Source organism: Pelecanus crispus, chromosome 19, assembly GCF_030463565.1.
Source record: "Pelecanus crispus isolate bPelCri1 chromosome 19, bPelCri1.pri, whole genome shotgun sequence".
NCBI lineage: Eukaryota > Metazoa > Chordata > Aves > Pelecaniformes > Pelecanidae > Pelecanus > Pelecanus crispus.
In genome coordinates this window covers 2720073-2739179 of record NC_134661.1, presented here as the reverse complement: position 1 = coordinate 2739179, position 19107 = coordinate 2720073, and the positions used below count along the sequence as shown (strand labels likewise).

Below are 19107 nucleotides of genomic sequence, written 5' to 3'. Positions count from 1 at the left end.
GACGGAGCGAGTAATTCTTTCGGATGAGGAACGCTCCGCGTACGATGTTGACATATGCTATTATTTCACATACCTATTTTGGCTTGTATGCTTATTAGAATAAGGTCTTTATGCTAATTTGTAAATCAAATTCCCATAATTCTTGGTTTACTGATGCTAAAGGCCCAGCTAAATCTTCTATGACCTTTTAGCCCGGTTAATCCATTTACGCACGGTTGAGTGAAGAGTTGTCTTCTCTCTTCCACTCCCACGTGCTGGGGTGGGATTTTTGCACAAGCCCTCCTCTTCCTCAAGAAATCCAGGTGGGCGCGAGCCAGGGGCACGGGGCGCACGCGAGACCATGTCTCTACTTGGAAAGGCAGAAAGAGGGAAGAGAAAACACTGCTGCCGGGTCCTTAAATAGGCTGTGGATATTCTTGCCACTATTTAAAAATCATCCAGAAGAAATAGGGCAAACACAATGAGAGCTGTGTTGCCAAATAGCCGCTCCTTTCCCGACGCCCGGGGCTATCCCAGTCCTCTGTAGCCTCCCCCTCTTCCCAGCTCCTTTCCCCAAGCCGGGGCTGGACCTTTGGCCGGCTCTGCCCTTCCCGCCTGCCGATGCGATGGGCACCCCCATCTCATTCCCGATGGAATGGGCACCCACTTCTCATTCCCACGGAAATGCAGCACCCAAGCAAGCGCCCCAGCCTTGCCCTCTACTACCAACACCCAGAAGCCAACAGCTCCCTTGGGAACGGCAGCATCGCCGTGCACCAAACCACAAAACGCTGGACATCTCAGCGCTCAGAGGGCTCCTTCCTAACGCGACGCTCGACAGCTCCCGTTTCGGGGGCACGTTTCCAAAAAAAAAAAAAAAAAAAATCACAGCGAATCTGCAAAACTTGGAGGACCAATGGATGTTTGCACAAACGCAGATGGTCAAGCACTTACGAATTATCCCACTTCACGCTCCACTTTACTCTCAAGCATACTCACAAACCACTTTTCTTATTGTTTGTTTGGCTGTAAATAGGTAAATGACCTGAAGTATTGATAAACTGCTGCAGAGGGCAGCACAGATCTCTTGAGCTATTTGTAGTACATTTGTGCAAAACACAGTTTTCCTGCATGACAATAATTTTCGCATTTTCAAACACAAGCCAGCTCCACTTTTGTATACCAAGTGAGAGAGAAAAGTTAGAAATTCAAAAAAATACCGTGACTATCAGAGGAGTTCATGAAGCAGCAGCACCGTACTGCTGATATTTGGCAATGCATGCATACCTGTATATTACCTTTGGGGCTGAATGACCCCCAATTTCTCAAAACCCTCTTAGAAAGTTTTTGCTAAAAAGCAAAATTATTTTTGCTGGGTGGTTTGTTTGGTTTTTTTTAAATTTTTTTAATGACTCTTAAATAAAATTATGTAAGAAAACCTCCCAGGGGACTCCTTCCCTCCAACAACCCTGCACACCCACCACCTCCCAAGCCCAAAAAAGGCCCAAACTTTTTGCTGCCAACACTTTGCCCAGCACCCCACGGCTCTGCCCTGGGTCCCCCCGGACCACGCTGCAGCGCAGTCCCTTGCTTCCCCCAACCCCAGCAGTGACTCAGGGACTTGTGGCACCCACAGCAGACGCCTACAAGGCAGGGAGCGCAGGGGATTTTTGCTTGGGGAGGCAGCGCGTTCCTCCCCACCATTCTGCTGCTGAGGAGAATTTAATAAAGAAAAAAAAAAGAAAAAAGAAAAAAAAAAAAAACCAACAACTACTTTCTGTTCTGTAAGCTTTGATGAGAGCTGGGAGAGGAAGCATGAGAGATGACCAGAGGCAGGGAGTAAGACTGCAAGGAAGCCAAGTCAGGAGCGAAAAGCAAGCGTTAAAAAAAAAAAAAAAAAAAAGGAAAAAAAATAAAAGGAAAAAAAAAAAAAGCACAAATTCTGGGCAGGAGAATCGAGGAGGGGAAGGGCAATTTTGCCTCTCTCCGGGGGAGCCCCAGCCCTCCACCACCGGACCTGGGCTCCCCGCGGAGGCAGCAGCGAGGGGGCCGGGGCTCCCATCCCCAGGAAACCCCCCCAGGAGCCGGGGTGCAGGGATGCCAGCATCCCAAGCAGCGCGAGCGGGAAGCAGCAAGCCTGGGAGAAGGAGAGCGAGAGCTTGAGGAGGGAGAGAAGGAGGAAGGCGAAGAGGAGAAATGCCTTGGCGTGTGATGTGCATGCTAAGCAGCCCGCGCCGGTCGATATGGCAGGGGTGGCTCTCCGCAAAAGCGGGCCCAGCCTTGCCCAGGAGAGAGAAGTTTGAGCAGAGATGGTCGCTGGCCACGTCCCCCCGCTCCGCCGGCACACGCCAGCCCCCAGCCCGGCTCCGGCAGCCCCCTGCCCCACGCAGGCAGGGGTTTCACACCCCACTGGAGTCCTGCTGCAGAGCATCTCTGCTCAAGGGGGGCACCGGGCAGGGCTGATTTGGGCACGCAGGTACCCAAACCCTGTCCCCAGCCCTCGGTGGGCAGCGGGGCAGCGCAGCGGTAGCTGCCCCCGGCTGCTCGCCCTTTCCCCATGCAGAAGGGGGGTGCATCCATCCCCCCCGGGGGGTGCATCCGTGCCCCCGCCAAGCCCCGGGTACCACCCGCGACGGGGCTGGGCGCACCCCGGGCACGGTGCAATGCAGCCCCCGGGAGCATCTCCCTTTCCCAGCCCGGCCGAGCTCAGCAGGCGGCCCCGGTGCAGGATGCGGCCCCGTCCTCTCCTCCCACGGAGGTAACCCCACTCCCACAGCCCCTCCAGATGGCTGCGAGGAGACTAACGCAAGCTGACAGGCTCGGCGCTCCCAGCCAGATGGGGCTGGCTCCTGCCTCCTCCTTTCCCCCCCTTCTCCCCCCCCTCCTTTTTTTTTTTTTTTTTTGCAAAGCCCCCCCCAAGCACCATCCCCCGGGAGGATGAGGAAGCCGTTCTCACCTGGGACAGGCTGGACAAGGACTTCCCAACTCCCCAGCCCGGCGGGGAACCGGGGCTGCACCGAGTTTTTGGGACGACCTTGCAAACGGGTCCGGCCATGCAAAAAGGGGGAGCAGCACCCCGACCACCCCACCCCCCCCAAAGCCTGTTGGATGCATTGCTCCTGCGGGAACTAAGTTGAGATGGCAGAATCGTTCGGTGCCAGCTCCCCCACACACCCCCCCCCAAAAAAAAAAAAAAAAAACATCAGCACGGGGGGTGCTGCGCCATGGGAGAAGTTCGCCCACAGCCCGGTGCAGGGAGCACGAATTGGGAGATGCCGCCGTGCCCGTCCCCGCATCCGCACCCCCCGCAACTTAGCAGCGGGCTGGGGACCCTCTCCCAGCTCTACCCCCGCTCTTGGGGCGGGGGGGGGGTCCTCGCTTGCCAGCCCCTCTCCCCGGAGGGTGCTGCCGTGGGGCCGAGCACCCTCCGCCCGCCGCGGGCTGCATCCCCGCAGCATCCCCGCCCGGCCCTACCTTGGGAGAGGAGGAGAGCGGCCATCCCGGCGAAGATCACCCAAGAGACGGGCTGGTGCATTTTCGCCTGGGCCATGTTTCACCGCGGGCTGCGTTTCCCTCCCCTCCTTCCCCGCTCACTGCCTGGCGGGGAGAGGTTTAAAATCCAGCGTTTCCCAGAGCAAAGCGCAGGAAGGGATGGGGAGGGGAAGGGGGGGGGGGGGGGGAGGAAGGGGGTGGGGGGGGATTAAAATAAAATGCACTGCAGGGTGGGGGAGGGAAAAACCCCGAAAAATAAAAAAAAAAAAAAAGGGGGGGGGAGGGAAAAGGGGGTCGGAAGGGGTGGCAAGGTGCGAGGGCCAGGCGCTGCCGTGCCCGCCGCTCCGGCCCGCACACGCCGCCCCGCCGCAGCCCCGCCGCCCGCCGCGCAGCCCGCCCGCCCCCGCGCCGCACTCATTGGCTGCGGGGCCCCCCCCGGCATCCCACCCCCCCCCGCACCCCGCCATCTGCACCCCCCAGCCCACCCCAGCATCCTCACCCGGGGGGGCCCCCGCCGCCCCCAGCCCGCCACCGCCCTTCCCTGCCCCGGGGGAAAAGGGGGTAAGCCCCCCCCGGTGAAAAGGGGGGACCCCCCCCGGGGGAAAAGGGGGGACCCCCACCCCGGGGTGACTGCACCCATGCCTCAGTTTCACCGCCTGAGTGATGCTGGGAGGGAGATTCCCCCCCCCCCTACTGCCCACCTCCCCCAAAATGAAGAGGTGCAGCCGCAGCGCTCCGCTTTTGGGGGGGGCTGGTGTTGGCCCCAACACTACCCAAACAAACCTCTTCCTCCTATAGGGCTAACTCCCATATGGAAATTCCTCTAAAAGCAAATTTGATAGGGAATCGCTCTTCAGTCTGTAGCATGAATCCACTTTTATCCCAGATCAAGGCTTTGCCCCCCGCCCCGTGCTGTAACCACGCTCATCAGATCCCTCACGCCAAGACCATCCGCTGCTCTGAGCGGCAGCTGGGTCGCTTGCACGGGTCAAACACGCTCCCTCGGCACGGGTCAAACACGCTCCCTTGCACGGGTCAAACACGCTCCCGTCACTTAAAACTCCTTGCCACATGCCAATTTCTGGGGCCCATGTCACGACGACGGAAACAAGGCAGACCTTTCTCCAGCTCAAGATACCCAAAACCACCGCACCCGTCCATACCACAACCCAATGTCAAGAGCGTGACACCGACATGCCTATGTACACAACGTCCTGAAGACCTTATTTTTTTTTTTCAGCCTTTGTCCAATATGGAGAATATTAGAGGCACTGAACCCAAAAACTCCTATTTGACACAACCCAAATAAATAATATCTTGTTAAATACTCATTATTTTCATCAGTGGTAAGGATGTCTCATTTTGTTGCTCGAGGTGACTCACAGCCCCTTAAAACAACATTATAGGCAGAAAAATGATGAAAAAAAAAAAAAAGATATCTTGGCTTTTTGTATTTATTCTTCCTCAGAGGCTTCCAAAAATCTGAGCTGTTCACTTAGCAATTCAGAAGGAGATTTGGCTGCAAACTCTTGGAAAATCCAGCTGTGTTTCTCCTCTCTATCACTGCCGCCCAGAAAGACTCTCCGAGTCAGATCTGGGCCAGCCGTTCTGCTGAAGAAAGGCGACAAAGCACAGGCACCGGGTCCCTCTCCTGAAGTCCCATTAACAGGTCTGACAATAACAATCTGCACGTCAAAAGTTGGCAGCCCCGGAGGGATCGGCAGCTCCGGTTGGATGCCCCCAATGGCCCTGTTTGGTGCCCGCACGTCCCTGCCACCAGCCAAAGGGTCACGCTGTGCCCACCATCCTTGGGTTTTCCCCAAGAGCTCCACTGCTATCATCCATCAATTTTCATGGGGGTCTTGCCAAAACAGCAGCTGAAGAAGGCAAGCGATAGGATGAGAGGAAATGGCCTCGAGTTGCGCCAGGGGAGGTTTAGATTGGATATTAGGAAAAATTTCTTCACCGAAAGGGTTGTCAAGCACTGGAACAGGCTGCCCAGGGAAGCGGTTGAGTCCCCATCCCTGGAGGTATTTAAAAGACGTGTAGACGTGGTGCTCAGGGACATGGTTTAGTGGTGGATTTGGCAGTTCTAGGTTAACGGTTGGACTTGATGATCTTAAAGGTCTTTTCCAACCTAAACGATTCTATGACATAAAGCTGCAGCCTGATGTGAAGAGCTGTCAGCTCTCCTTCCTTTTCCTCTCCCAAGGCTTGGTTGAAACCATAAACCTCAAGGAGGTTCAATTGATCCGCAGCTCTCCACCACCATTTTATGGTACCCCCAGCAGCAGTCTCCAGCCTGCTAGTGCCTGCACAACCTCCCACAGCTCATTGCGATGGGAAGAGCTGACAGCAATGGTACCACTGAGGACCCAGTCCTGGGCTGCATACACGCGGTTCAGCAGGATATTTCTTGGGAAGCACATAAAGCCTTTGGGGTATTTAATACCAGGTCCTACCAGCCCCTTGAGCTGCTCCTCCAGCTCAACAGAGCAATGCACACATCCGTCACTGCCCCAGTGACCTCCAGCTGATACATTTTGGATGGGGAGATGCTTGGTAAGCGGTAAGGATTCCTACCACCACCGCATCGTCTCATCCTCTCCACTTCCACCCCACTACTCCGTCAACACAAATTACCTACGATAACACAAGATGCCACGTGGCAATTTTTATCACCTTCCACAACGCTTCTGAATTTGACCCCAGCTGCCGAGCTGGCTACCGTCCTTACAGCAGCTGGAAGCAGTTGATGAGGTTAGTTTGGTTTATTACCTACCCATTATGTTTTAAAAAACACAACTTCCCTGCCTGTTTGCCTAAGCAGAGAGAGCAGTTTGTAAGAAGGCCCTAACGCAGTAGCTGCTCTTCTTACGGATTTGCTCCATGCATTATTAATTCACACAGCGCTTGTTCTGAGCACGTATATTTACCCGATGCACCAGAACAGCTCTTAAGGAGCCTTTGGCTTGTGGCTTTGTGGAACATCAACTTTTCATGTTGAACAGCAGGTGATGTTCAACAGAATGCCTTGCAATAAATGCCTAATATCCATTACACTCATACATATCTATGTGCCGGGCTGATATGAACATACAGATAGCAGGGCTGCACTCCCGAGATAGGGGGACAGGGGGAAGAAGTTATTCATTGGAAATCACACATCTATATGGTGTTAAACAGGGAGACCATGCCTCCACACGTACCGAGCTGCAGAAGGCCCCTTTTGGCAGAATTTGCTGCAAAATTTTAGATGAGATTTATTTCTTCCCCCCTGCCTCGAGCTGAACAGAAGACCAAAATACAACACCTTAGCTAAAAGTCTGCGGGGGGCGGGGGGGGAAGTGACATGCTGCTTTGAAAGGAAACCTCTAACTGGCTCTAAAAGGAGCGTTGTGACCTTGCTGAACAGCACTGCATAATTTTTAATAGACATTTTTTGCTGGAACTGACATACTCCCAGGCGTGGTTTTATTCCGCTAACATTTTTCCAGAGGGAAATGCCATGTTTCATTGGATTTTTTTCATCATCCTTACATATACATACCTATAATTACTATATGCATTACAATAGCATTCACAAGCCTTTGATAAGATCCTGGTTCCATTATGTTAGACTCCGTATGTACACCCAGTAAAAAACAGTCCCTCCCTTGAGCTCTTAAAGTCAAAATAGAGAAAGCAGAGGAAGGTGTTGAGACAAGAGCAAATTACTTCTCATTTTATGGCTAGAAAAGTAAGACGTGGAAAGGCTAAGTCATCGTGTGAGGTCAGGAAGGGAATTTCCAGCCGTGCCAAGAATGGAACAAAAAAAAAAATCTCCCAAAGTGTTAAGTAAGGGTTGCAGGATTTGCCTGCTTTCTCTCACAGTGCTTCCCCATCCTCGGTTACTCCTGCTCCTAGTTCCACCAGAGCAAGAGGAGACTTAAGGGAACACTTCCACCAGCTATACCAAAATATCATAGATTAATTATGTGCAAAACACCCTTTTTCTTAATGAGGGATGAGAACCGAGGGGGGAGTTCGCAAAGCTTCAGCTCAACGCGTACCCCAGCCCACGTCTGCGTACAAAGGCGTTTCGGCGCTCCCGTGCCCTTGCGTGCACAGGACACACGGAGCCAGACAGACGAGCGCCCACAGGCAGCCGCCGTGCGCGCGGATGCCCGGCTTTGCTCCTTTAATTACACCTCCTACGGGTGAGAAAGATAAGCCCAAATGGAGTGACTTCATGAAGGGAGGAAGCCTATAAGTTATTCATAAGTTCAGGCTCAAGCTCTTCTCTTGCTTTCACTCCATGACACCTTCAAAACATATTATTCATCTATTTTTTCCTCCTCTGGGAAGAGAGATGGTAATTGCAGTAAATATATCACTGCCAAGTCATCCTCGCAGCCTCCGAGCCTGCATGGTGCTAGGGGTAGGGATCCGAGGCAGCGGCCGCGCTCGAGACGTTTTGAGATGCCCAGGCTCCGTGAAGGACATCCTCACGCTGCCCTGGGGACCACACCGGTGCGAGCAAACCCGCTGGGGGAAAAACCTCCATCCAGCCTGTCACTGAGACATTTAACCACCCCCAACACCTTCAGGGGGCAAAAATCAAAGCCTACTCCTCCCATCATCTCCACCCCATTTCGGATGAAAGCCCCACAACCCCTGTTGAGCATTTGCAAAGAGCTCCACGGCAAGCTGAGCAGAAGACTTTCCTACATCCCCACCCAGCCTGGCAGAGCTCGGACTGGGAGCGCTGATTCCCTTGGGTTGCTGTGCCCCATTTTCATCCCAACCTGATGGCGTTTGGGCAAATTTTGAGCTCCGTTTCCATCTCGCAGGGGAAAAAAAAAAAAAAAAAAAAAAAAAAGCCACAATCGCCAGCAGCCCTGCCTGCAGGAAGCCTTTGGAAACAAGAGCCACAGCACAGAGGTTTTGTTTGCCCTCTCAAGGCTGTTCCAGACAGAATAAAGCACCTAATGCTACTGCCAACTGAAGCAGCTCTCCTTGAGCTCGAGAGGTTAGTTTTTCTGAATGCAGCGACACGGATCCTCGTCTCGGCCCCATAGCACAGAGGATTTGTTGTACTCCAGTGCAAAAATAACCCTGAAAGCAACATCTATGGTCGCACCAGGGAGGGGAGGGCAAAGGCATCGGCATAAGGCGCCTGGGAGAAGAGAGACAGGGCATGGATTTTATTTGTCCTCGATTCCCAGGGAGGTCATTTACTGCAGTGCCCCTGGCACTTCCCCAGCCCTTTCTAGCACATTTGATTCTTGTGAGTTTTCTTAATCTCATCTCCTTCATTGGTTATTGCTCCTTCAGTGCTGAACTCAGCAAGATCGCTTCTGTTTAGAGAAAGATTAGCGCCGAGTACATTAAACACGGTAATACTATGTACTAAAGGGCACCGGGCCACCACCCCAGCTCCGAATGCCCCGTAACGCCTTCCCAAAAACGCGTGCCTCTCGCTGGGCCAGCTTTTAGCCCCAGTCTGCAACGCCTAGCGCCCGCCAGCCGCTCCCAGGCAGCAGCCCCGCTGGAGCACGTGGCAAAGAACCCTTCAGAGAGAAAAACCCCAGCAACCGGCAGCTCCGGCGCTGAGCACACCTCGTTTCCCATTAAAACTGAACTGATGGCACGCTACGTGCTGAGGGACAATACGATCTTCACAGCGGAAGCACAAAGAAAGGGTAGATGGAGAAGGAGCTGGCTCAGCCAGGCAAAATGCCTGCCCGAGTATGAGGCGCTCTGTGAGCCCCAAACTCCTTGAACTCCTCCTCAAAAGCTGCACGCTCAGAGGGAGCGGTGACCTGCGCCGCTGCAGAGAGGGGATGCACGCAGCGCCATGCTTGCGAACCGTGCCCTCACTCAGAGCGCAAGGACCAGCCATCTGCGTTACCCGGAGAATAAAATTTTCCCAATTTCAAGCATATTGCAACACAGAAGTGAAACAGCAGCACCTTGTCAGGTCAAACCCTAAGAGCTACCGGAGAGGTACTCAACAGCCGCAGTCTGCTTGGTCCCACTATGCCCTTAATTTATTCCTTTCCCCCAAACAAACCACATTCCTCCTTATTCCAAAGATTTTTGCAGGGACATTTTCCAGCATCCCACCCGCCAGAGCACGTGCTGCCGGTAGTCCCTGTCCCAACCGGACTCTTATCGCGGCTCACCGCCTCCGCTCCCTGCTTTCCAGTTGATTAGATGTCTATTTACCTACGGATTACAAGGAGGCAACAAGTCCACGCGGGGAAGAGGCACTGTTGCATGGGCAAAGACTCTGCAAACAGATGGCTCGAGGAGATAGAGGACGTTTACTACCTCGTGCGTGCTCTGGGCTCAAGGGTGACGCAGCCCTGGCACATCCCTACGTTTCTCTTCATTTTTTTTTTTTTTTTCCCCCTCATCAAGCTCTCTACCACCCTCTCTGGGACTCAGAGAATGAAGAGAAAGACTCAGCCAGCTGCCTGGGTCTGTCCTGGAAGATGTTGCAAGACGAACCGGTTTTAAAACACCTGCCCTCGGATTTTTACATTTCTAGCCATCTTTTCAAAACTGACGACGGGATGTTCGTTTTGGGGGTGAAAACACTTGCAGCGCTCTTCTCCAGCCCCTCTGAAGCTAGCGGTCACAGCGAGACGGCCAGGGCTCAGCAGCAACCCAGCGCACCGGTTTGGCTTGCGGGCATTAGAGGAGCCTGCAGCCACCCCGATGTCCCAGGTGATCTCACCTTCAGCAAACTCACCAGGACCTGGGAACCCACGGAAAGCCACCCGATGCTATTTATTGACTAATATTCTCAATCCTGGAAGGGCCATCCCCAGCGCAGCAGGGGCGATGCCGTTGCTGCAGTGCTCAAACACGCCCAGCACCTCTGTTGCTTTTGAGAGCCGGCGCGACACCTCGGAATCCAGCCCAGCCTCCGATTACCAGTCAATCCTTGGCAGGCCTCAAACGTGATAGCCTTTGTACTCCAGACGAAGGCAGAAGGAAAAATAAATGTGCACGTTACAAAACACTTTCTGTGATGAAAGTGCCATTTGAGACCCTGCAGACTTGCCTAAGGATTTCCCCCCCCCCCCCCATCTAAATCATGTCTCCCACTCTCCAGCCGCCAAAAAAGAAACCCAGGTAAGCCAGCCCTGGGAGGATCAAGATTCATTCTCCCCAGACAACCCGCATTTGCAATTTGAGCTTCTCCCGCTCGTCCTGCCGCCCCAAACTAATTGCATTCCCTGCACGCTCCTTTTCCTTCTCCCCCCACCCCAAGCTTTAAAGGCTCGTGGTGTTACACAGTAAGCTCAAAGCACGTTCAAGATTAGTTCTGTAACCTGCCCAGCAGAGTCCAAAAATTGAACGTGGTAGAAAAAGAAGGGAAGGAAAAACAAGAAAAGGAAAAAAAAAAAAAAAAAGAAAAAGAAAGAGCCAGCTCTTGTCAAGAGCACGGTAGTACAAGGAAGTAATTTTTCTCTCCCCATTTCAGTTGGACATTGCTGTTTATGTCCGCGCTAGACGCTGCATCCTTTCTTCTCCATCGTGCAGCTGTAGCACCAGCAAATTGGGGAGGGGAGGCACGGGGGGAAGGCGATAGCAATTGAAATTGGATCCTACTGAATTTTCAATAGGACACCAAAACATATACATGTTTCAGTGTGCACATGTACAGATACAGAAGTCAATGGAGGAATCCGTGAATAGTCGGTTCCGAATAATTACAGTGGGGGGAAATCATTGGAATAATTAGCAGTTGCTACCAGAACATTCAGGGAAATGAAATGCCGACTGCTGTTTATTAAACAGCGCTTTATTTTCAGTTTAGGGTGTTTGGGATGAAATTAGGTGGCAAATACACAGCATCACTGAATGACTGGGAAAGTCTGGGATCATTAAGGTTGTTCAAGCCGCCTTCCTCCTTGCCTCCCTTTTTTCCCCTCTTTCTGCCTCTCCTTGCTGTTTCCTTCCTCCTTCCCTTTCCTTCCAACTGCAGCAGCCTCGGGAAGGGGCTCTCACACAGCTCTGATGCCACAGGAGGAAGAAAGATGGTCTCTGCCCTCAGAGCTCAACCACCGCACCACGGGCACTGCATCCAGCGGGATGCCGGCGCCGGACCGGAGCAGCCAGCTGGGATTATAGACACCGAGGTGGGATGGGACTCGGAGAGCCAGCAATTAGAGGGTCAACCCTTTATCAGCTGCAACTTTCGAAAGCTTTCAAGTTCTGTGTTTTTTCCACCAATATCCTTGGAAAGATGCCGCCCAGCCCACCCACACCTCCAGTACCGCCAGGCATACGCTTAACGTTCTTCTTTCTTCAACAAGACCAAAGGCCGTGTAAAATGGCTGCGCAGCTCAGGAGAGATCCAGAGTGCAGCCAACGGGCTTGAGCCTTGCAACAGCAAAGCGTCTGCTAGGAAAAGTAGCAGGAAGAGCACACAACGCATGTATGAAAAACAGGTAGATTCCGGAAACATATTTAGGAAGAAATATTAATTTCTCAGCCTAATCAACATTTTCTGACAAGGTTCTCAGCTTTGCAAAATAGGACAGAAAAAAGAAAATTATCAAAAAACCCCATGTAAGCCCCAGAAATGCACAGCCCCAGCCTGCTGGAGGTTATCCCCACCATCCCCACGTCTCAGTCAGGATCTGAATGAGGACATCGCGTTTGGATCCTGGGTGGAGTGCGGAGAGGAAAGCAGAAAGAGGGGCAGGACACCTCTGGAGAAGGGCGATGGGGAGCTCAACTCCACGTCCTTCACCTGCTCCTACCCGCTCTGCCCCGAGCTGCTGCAGCACAACGTAATCAGCCATGGATCAACTGAGGAAGGAGAGATGAAGTTTTCAGGAGATGGAAGCGCCTATGTGCGTACACAGACAATTTAGATATCTCAAAAGATTTCACACTGTATTTCACGTAATTCACATTTCTAAGCTTCTCCCTTAGCAATGCAGGAGGCAAGCATAAATGAGACAGGTCAAAAGCCTCATAAGCTTGAAACAGCTCCAGGTTTGCAAAAATCACTTTCAAAAGCTTCCAGTTCTGGATTAAGCAGGGTTACCTAATGCCAGTCAGATGAAACCACGCTCCGTGGAAACTCACCGTGCAGGCAACTTTGCACCTCACAGAGACAGTATAAACCACCTTCAATGCTTCCCAAACAGATTTATGCCCTTCAGACATACATCATCCTGTAATCAGGGGAAGAAAAAAAAAAAAAAAAAAGCAGTACCTCAGAGATGTCTTTTCCTAGAGGTGATGCAGCAGTCCAGCGCGGCCAGGAGAGTCGACGTGTCTGCAAGTCAGGCTCGCCCTGCCTGCAACAAGAGGAGGATGCTCATTCACACAAGGTGCAGAGAACTCAACTGTTTTTTGCTAGTTCAGTTACTGGGGGAGCAAATAAAACCATTTTTAACATTTTTTTAAATGAGCGTAACAAAATAGTTTAAGGAGACGCATAGAAACCTTCCCTGTTGCACAGTCCAATCCTGAGCTGAAAAACGTAAGAAACTCCACAGCAATTTTTTGGGTTGTTTTTTTTTGGGGGGGTAACACCGTCCTCAAGCACTGAGCATCCTCAGCCCGCACCAGGATCCGTGCATAAGGATGCAGGAGAAGTGCCCTGACTGTGCAAATGAACGGAGCAGGGAATTCAGGCTGTGCCCCAGTGAAAACAGGGGCCCAAACCCATGGAATTATGGGGGGAAAGTACAGACTCACTATAAAACATGGAGCTAAAGTAACCCCACGGCTTATTGACAGCTCTACCACATCCCTCCGTGCTAACTTGACTTATCATACCTACTAACACTCTGCAATTCAGTAGCCTCTTTGCACCACCTCTGCTCTGCAGTAAAGCCAACTTCCAGCACTGAAAAAAAAAAAAACCCAACTGAAAAGAAAAACCACAACGAAGCAAGCATCCAACACAATAAAAATAAATTAAAACCCCTAGAGGACACTGAGAAGAGTTGTGGCTTCTTCTACTGTATTTTCCAAGGTGCTGTTTAAACGCAGACAGGGGAAGGTGCATAATTACATCAGTTCAGCCCTCTGGCCTGCAGCAGCGTTGGCAGAGCACGGAGAGCGCCAGGAGCTGGGATAATTACACCTCTGTCTCCATACAGCCGGCACGGCCGCAGCCCACTGCCTGGGTTATGCTCCGCGACAGCTCGCCCATCCCCACGCAATGGGCTTTGGGCTCTGACCCGGTCGACGCTGGAGTGGGAGGGATGTGAAATTACCTGGCAAGGTAATCCCCTTCTCAAATCAGCCCCTGGTTTGCAAGACGTGTCCAGATTGAGCTGTCTCGGCCCCCGCGCCTCCAAGGTGTGGGTTTTCTAACCCCGACGGGCACCAGCTGCTGCAAAAATCACATCTTCCTCACCACCCCCCCCAGAAGCTTTACGTTGAAGCAAGAAACAGCCAGTATTTCCAGCTGGGACTGGTCTTTGCCTTCTTTTGCTGCCCAAGGCAGAAGGGACCACTGAGGAGAGGGTGGCATGGCCACCCCCTTCCCTGCTATCTTAACGAACGCAACGTTAATTTGCTCCAGGCTGGCCTGCATGGCACACAGAGGGAGAACACAGGGAGCACCTACACACCGGGAGGGCAGTTTCCTCCCCCAAGCACTGGCTTTGCTGGCATTTCTCCCACAAACACACAGCCAAGCCTCCGTGTGGGGTACCCCAGGAGAAAGCACAGCCTCGGACATGCTTCAAAATTAGCAGGGGATGGGGAGCAAAGAGCATTTGCCTTTTATTGCATCTTGCTCATCCACCTTCCCCGTCCTTTCTTGCTTCACCCTAGACCCCCCCACAGCCTCACACCCGATCGCTTGAGCCACAGATCTGTTCCCTCCCGGGCTAGCAGCCCGCGCACAGGCACGAGCAGAGGGTCAAAAGCATCTCTTGAGCTACGCCTTGACCTGAAGAGATAGAGCAGATGGATGATAACCACTGCAAAGCGCTGCAGTGCATGCTACCAGTGCCACCGGGTCTGGCTGAAGCTTCAAAAGCAACCTGCCACAAGGAGGGGGATTAACGCCTAAAATCCCTCTCCTGTTTTGCAAGAACCAGGTCTCCAGACAGCAAATGGGAGAGGCCAACTCACCCGCTGGCAAAGCTCCTGAGCGCAGCCCGTGACAGCAAAAATAAAGTCATTTCTCCTCGCAGACAGCACCCGTTCCTCTCAAAAAGCTGTATGGCTGCCCAAACCACCCTCCTGCCTGCCTTTTATCCAACGAGGTGGCCCACCAACACCTACCACCTGGGAGGCAATTAATCCGTCCCTGGCAGGGCTAAAGCCAATTCCTCCGAGCAGCATCACAGGCATTGCAGCTCACAGCACTGCAAGCCGCGTCAGGCTCAGGTGGTTTGTGGTTATTGATAAACTCCACAGGCTTTTTCAGCCATGGGAGCAGCAGCTCCAACAGCTGAGCAGACAAACCCCTGCTTTCTCCAAGTTTCTGCTGCAAATACAGGTTTCTTCAGCTCCTTTCCCCGGTGACCGCACAACTTTGTAGGCTTTAAACCAGGCATTAAACCAGGCATAGCTGCATGGCAGTTGCAACTTGAGTTACTCCCACTTGTTAAGCCAAAAAAAAAAAGAGCCCTTGGTGTCTCCAGGTAGCAGCTCAAGGCAAATTCTCCCTACCTGGATGGTCCTGGACCACCTGGGGAATCATCCCAGCCACACCACGCAGAGTTTTGGGCAAAGCATGTTCCTGTCCTCCTTTAAGAGCAAGGGGTTAGCAGGATGGAAAGGGACAGAGCGCGTAGTTAGCTATAGGACGAGAGGAAATGGGCTCAAGCTGCGCCAGGCAAGGTTTAGGTTGGAAATTAGGAAAAATTTCTTTACGGAAAGGGTGGTCAAGAATTGGAACAGGCTGCCTAGAGTGGTGGTGGAGTCCCCATCCCTGGAAGTGTTCAAAAAACGGGCAGAGGTGGCACTTGGGGACATGGTTTAGTCTAGTCTACCCTTGATTGGCTTAGAGTAGACTTGGTAGTGTGGGTTAATGGTTGGACTGGATGATCTTAAAGGGCTTTTCCAACCTAAACGATTCTATGATTGGGGACATCACCAGGAGAGGCACGCTTGGAAATTCACGCCACGCATGCTAGTGGCACCGCTGCGGCGTTGGAGCGTCTGCGGGAAGATAACCCACGGCTGCCCCGACGCTGCCCATGATCGCAGCCTCTCTCTTTTGCCCATTCCATCTCATGCGATAACACTCATCATCGTAAATATTGTTAAAAGTGAAAGCCTCTCTGGAGACTTCAAATCTCGGGCACAGGTGTTCAGGCGGTGGTAATTGGGTGGCTCATTCATTAAAGAAAACGCAATTTTAAATCTATTACATTGTTTAAAACACAAAGCTTTTTTTTTTTTCTTTTCTCCTTCCCCCCCATTTCTGGCCCAAGCCCAGCAGTAGCCAGGCTCCCCCCGTACGTAGCACGACTATTTCTGCCGTGGAGGAGCACGACACAGACCTTCCCCTCTCCCGTCCCCTGACTCCTGCTGGCTTTTCAAATCTCCCCTCAGTTTTACAGAGCCCTTCTGATTTTTTTTTTCTTCTAATATTTATATTTTAAAAAAATTACTGAAAAAAGGAAGCTGGAGAAAACTGGAAAAGAGCTATGAGGATAAATTGGGTGATAAAACAACAGCTGAGCTGAAGGGCATTGAGAAACTCTTTAGTCTGGGGCGGGGAGAGAGAAGAGGGAGGTCCCATTTGATCAAAGGAGAAAATGCCAGGTGATTTCTCCTAGCAGGGAAAGACACAGCAATAACCAACAACCAAAAGTTAAAGACAGACAAATTAAATACAGCACAAATGTTTAGCAGCAAGGGTGATTAACCTTTAAAATCCACTGCCAATGGCAGTCCTGGATTCAGCATCTCCCGAGATCCCTAAATCAACCCTGAACACCTTTTTGGAAGATTTATGTTCGACAAACACGAAATCCTAGGCTCAGGAAAGAGCTATCTAATGACTTTCCGGGGCCTGTTTATGTGATCTAAAAGTCCCTTCTGGCCCTAAATTCATTGCGCCGCTGCAGCTGATCCTCAATTGATCTTGGGAAGCACAATCCTGCACGGCCAACCCTGAAATCAAATCCCAAAGTTTGTCATTGAAGCTGCTCGCTATGTTTCTGCTATCCCAATCTCCTGCCTGCATGCTGCCTGAAATTCACGCTACACCAAAACAGTATGAAATGGGGGAAAGTGTCCACCAAATGTTCTCCCTCTTTGCTTTCTCCTCCTGCCTGTTTACAGTTGACCTTTGGTGAGAATAAAGCAAAAAAAGGGCGACTGGAGAGATTATTCTCGAGAAGTTGCTTCTGGCTCCAATTTTGCAAATCCAAACAAGGAACAAATCTACCCAAGCAGCTGCCCTGGCTTTGCCAGGCACCCAAATACCGTTTGCATACAAGTGGCTCTGTGCTATACGGCATGGACAGGTTACCAGGACAGGTTGTCCTGCTCCTTGGGCAGAACAAGCGATGACAGAAAAACACTTTGAAGCGGTGTAATTGCAACCGCGGTGGACGTTTTGTGTACATAGACCTACTGGCAGAGGGAGAAATCACGCTTCCAGCCAGCAATATTACCGCGGCAAACATTTCGAGTGCCAAGGTCTGCTGTGGCTCCTTCTCTCTGCCTTTCCTCTCCAAGATTATGTCCTTCGTTTGCTCTTGCCCTGAGCTCTCATGCTCAGTGATTACCAGAAGTCGCTGGAGCTTTATGTAGCTCACCTCGTTGTTACCATGCTGTGCACCACCCAAAAAACACCCAGGGCTCCCGCGCAGCCTCAAGACACGACTATGGGCTGGAGGACGGCACCCAGGACACATTGCACGGTCACAGCGTTGGGAGAGGCGGGTTTCAAACACTCAAATTAAGCGCAGGCGGGAACGGTGCGTGGTTCTCACCCGCGTGTTAAGCGAACGCATACAAACGGAGTATAGCGCAGCATCACCCTCCTCTTAAGACTCCCCTTCATTGCTGATTTATATCAGCAACCCCTTCCAGCGCAGACCTCATTGCAACCCCCCCACCTCTCCCTTTCCACTTCAAGACATCGCCCTTCATTTGTTCTGGGTTCATTTGCTCTTCCAGCAAAGGATTTCCCTGCACCACCAGTATTTAGCAGCAAAGCACATGGCTCAACCACTGTCTTCTCCCGAGCTGGGCTTCCCCCAGGAATTTTCCACCTATCTCAGCCTCTACCACCGTTGACCCAGACGTGGATTTGCACGCACTCAAGGCATGCAGCAAGTGGAAACGCAGAGATTTAGCCTTTGCCTGGCTGGCCTGCACAGTGTCGGCAGTGAACAAGCAATAACCTCAAATTCAATGGCTCCTTCACCGTGCACTGGGGCTGAAATTTCAATGGCAGCGTCTCCCTTCTCCATCAGTCCCATTAACCCTGGCTGATGAACGCCTTTCCCTGCCTCGGGCACACTTCTGCTTGCACTGTCCCTGCCAGCAGCTCCGCTCGCGCCCTCCACGCTCCTGCAGCGCATTTAATAGGATCCCACCGCCCTGATTTCCGAGAGGTGAACACTCTCTTGACTTGTTCTGGGCACCTGGAGGCGCCGGAGGAAGACAGGAATGATGTCTTCTCCATCGCAAGCTAGGAGGGGGCTGCGTTTGCCCATGGAAGAGCTGGCCGCGGGCCTGAAGTCAGCAGCATCCCTCTGATCCAAGCAAGATCAGAAACAGTGCTTTTGGAGGGCTACCAACAGATCTGTCATGCCTTGTCCCAAGCCGAAAATTGTTTATCCACAGCTTGTCTTCCAACAAAGTCACAGGCTGCCCACAGCGGCGCCGAAACACTTTTGTGTCTCCACTAACGACTCTGTTAGGCACCCGCGGTACCCAGGAAAGCCCCAGCGAGCCTCCCAAAAACCAGCCGACCTGCATCCCCCTTTGGCTGCCGATGCATCCTTTGCCTGGGGATGCAGCCTTGCTCCCCCACGGCCAGCGGCTCCGATGGAGGAAACCGCAGGCCAAGGCAATCTGGAAACGACACCTGACTCCTGCCTGGTTTGAGCAGCTTTCAGGCAGTTTTCTGGCTCCCAAAAAACCAGGCGAGGACTTGGCTCCTACGGCACTCTGTCACAGGGAGGAGGGAAGAAACCAACACGGCTCCTTGTCCTCTTTTTTCCCTACCCAGCCCTAGGGCAGGGGGACAAGATGCCCCTGCAAAGAGACAAAATCCCACCACGGAAAAATCCCCCAGGAAATTTGGCGATCGCCTTGGCGGGAGGAGGCAGGGGAGCCGAGAGCCAGAGCCGCTCACGGCCGCCTGCTGAATGTACCAAAGGGGTAAATTAAATGCATTCATCTCACCGCAACTCACAATAGCAACATTTTTACCCGACGCACAAGTTTCTGACAATCAACCTAATTTACTTCAATAATAAATGAAAAAGGGAAGTTTTCTTTTATAATAGCAATCAGGGATGAGAGCCGTGGTGCTTTTCTGTGCAGATTTTTTTTTTTTCAAAGCAAACTCCATTCAACTCATTCTCTTTAAATAAAATGATTCCTTCCTCTATTATTCATTCAAAATACAGAAGGAGGACACGAGAGACTGTGGAAATGCGTAGTTTGTTTCTGACATCTCTGGAACAGCTT

The 19107-nt window shown here is 52.1% G+C and overlaps 1 protein-coding gene across 1 annotated transcript in view; it reads right to left on the bottom strand.

Moving 5' to 3' along the window:
• The window catches only part of LOC104037330 (protein CEPU-1), a 365392-nt gene extending 361863 nt beyond the window's left edge, over positions 1-3529 (bottom strand). Inside the window, exon 1 of the mRNA XM_075723131.1 lies at positions 3454-3529. Coding sequence (XP_075579246.1) covers positions 3454-3529 — 76 coding nt within the window. The remainder of the gene's footprint in view (positions 1-3453) is intronic.
• Positions 3530-19107: the final 15578 nt, after the last annotated feature.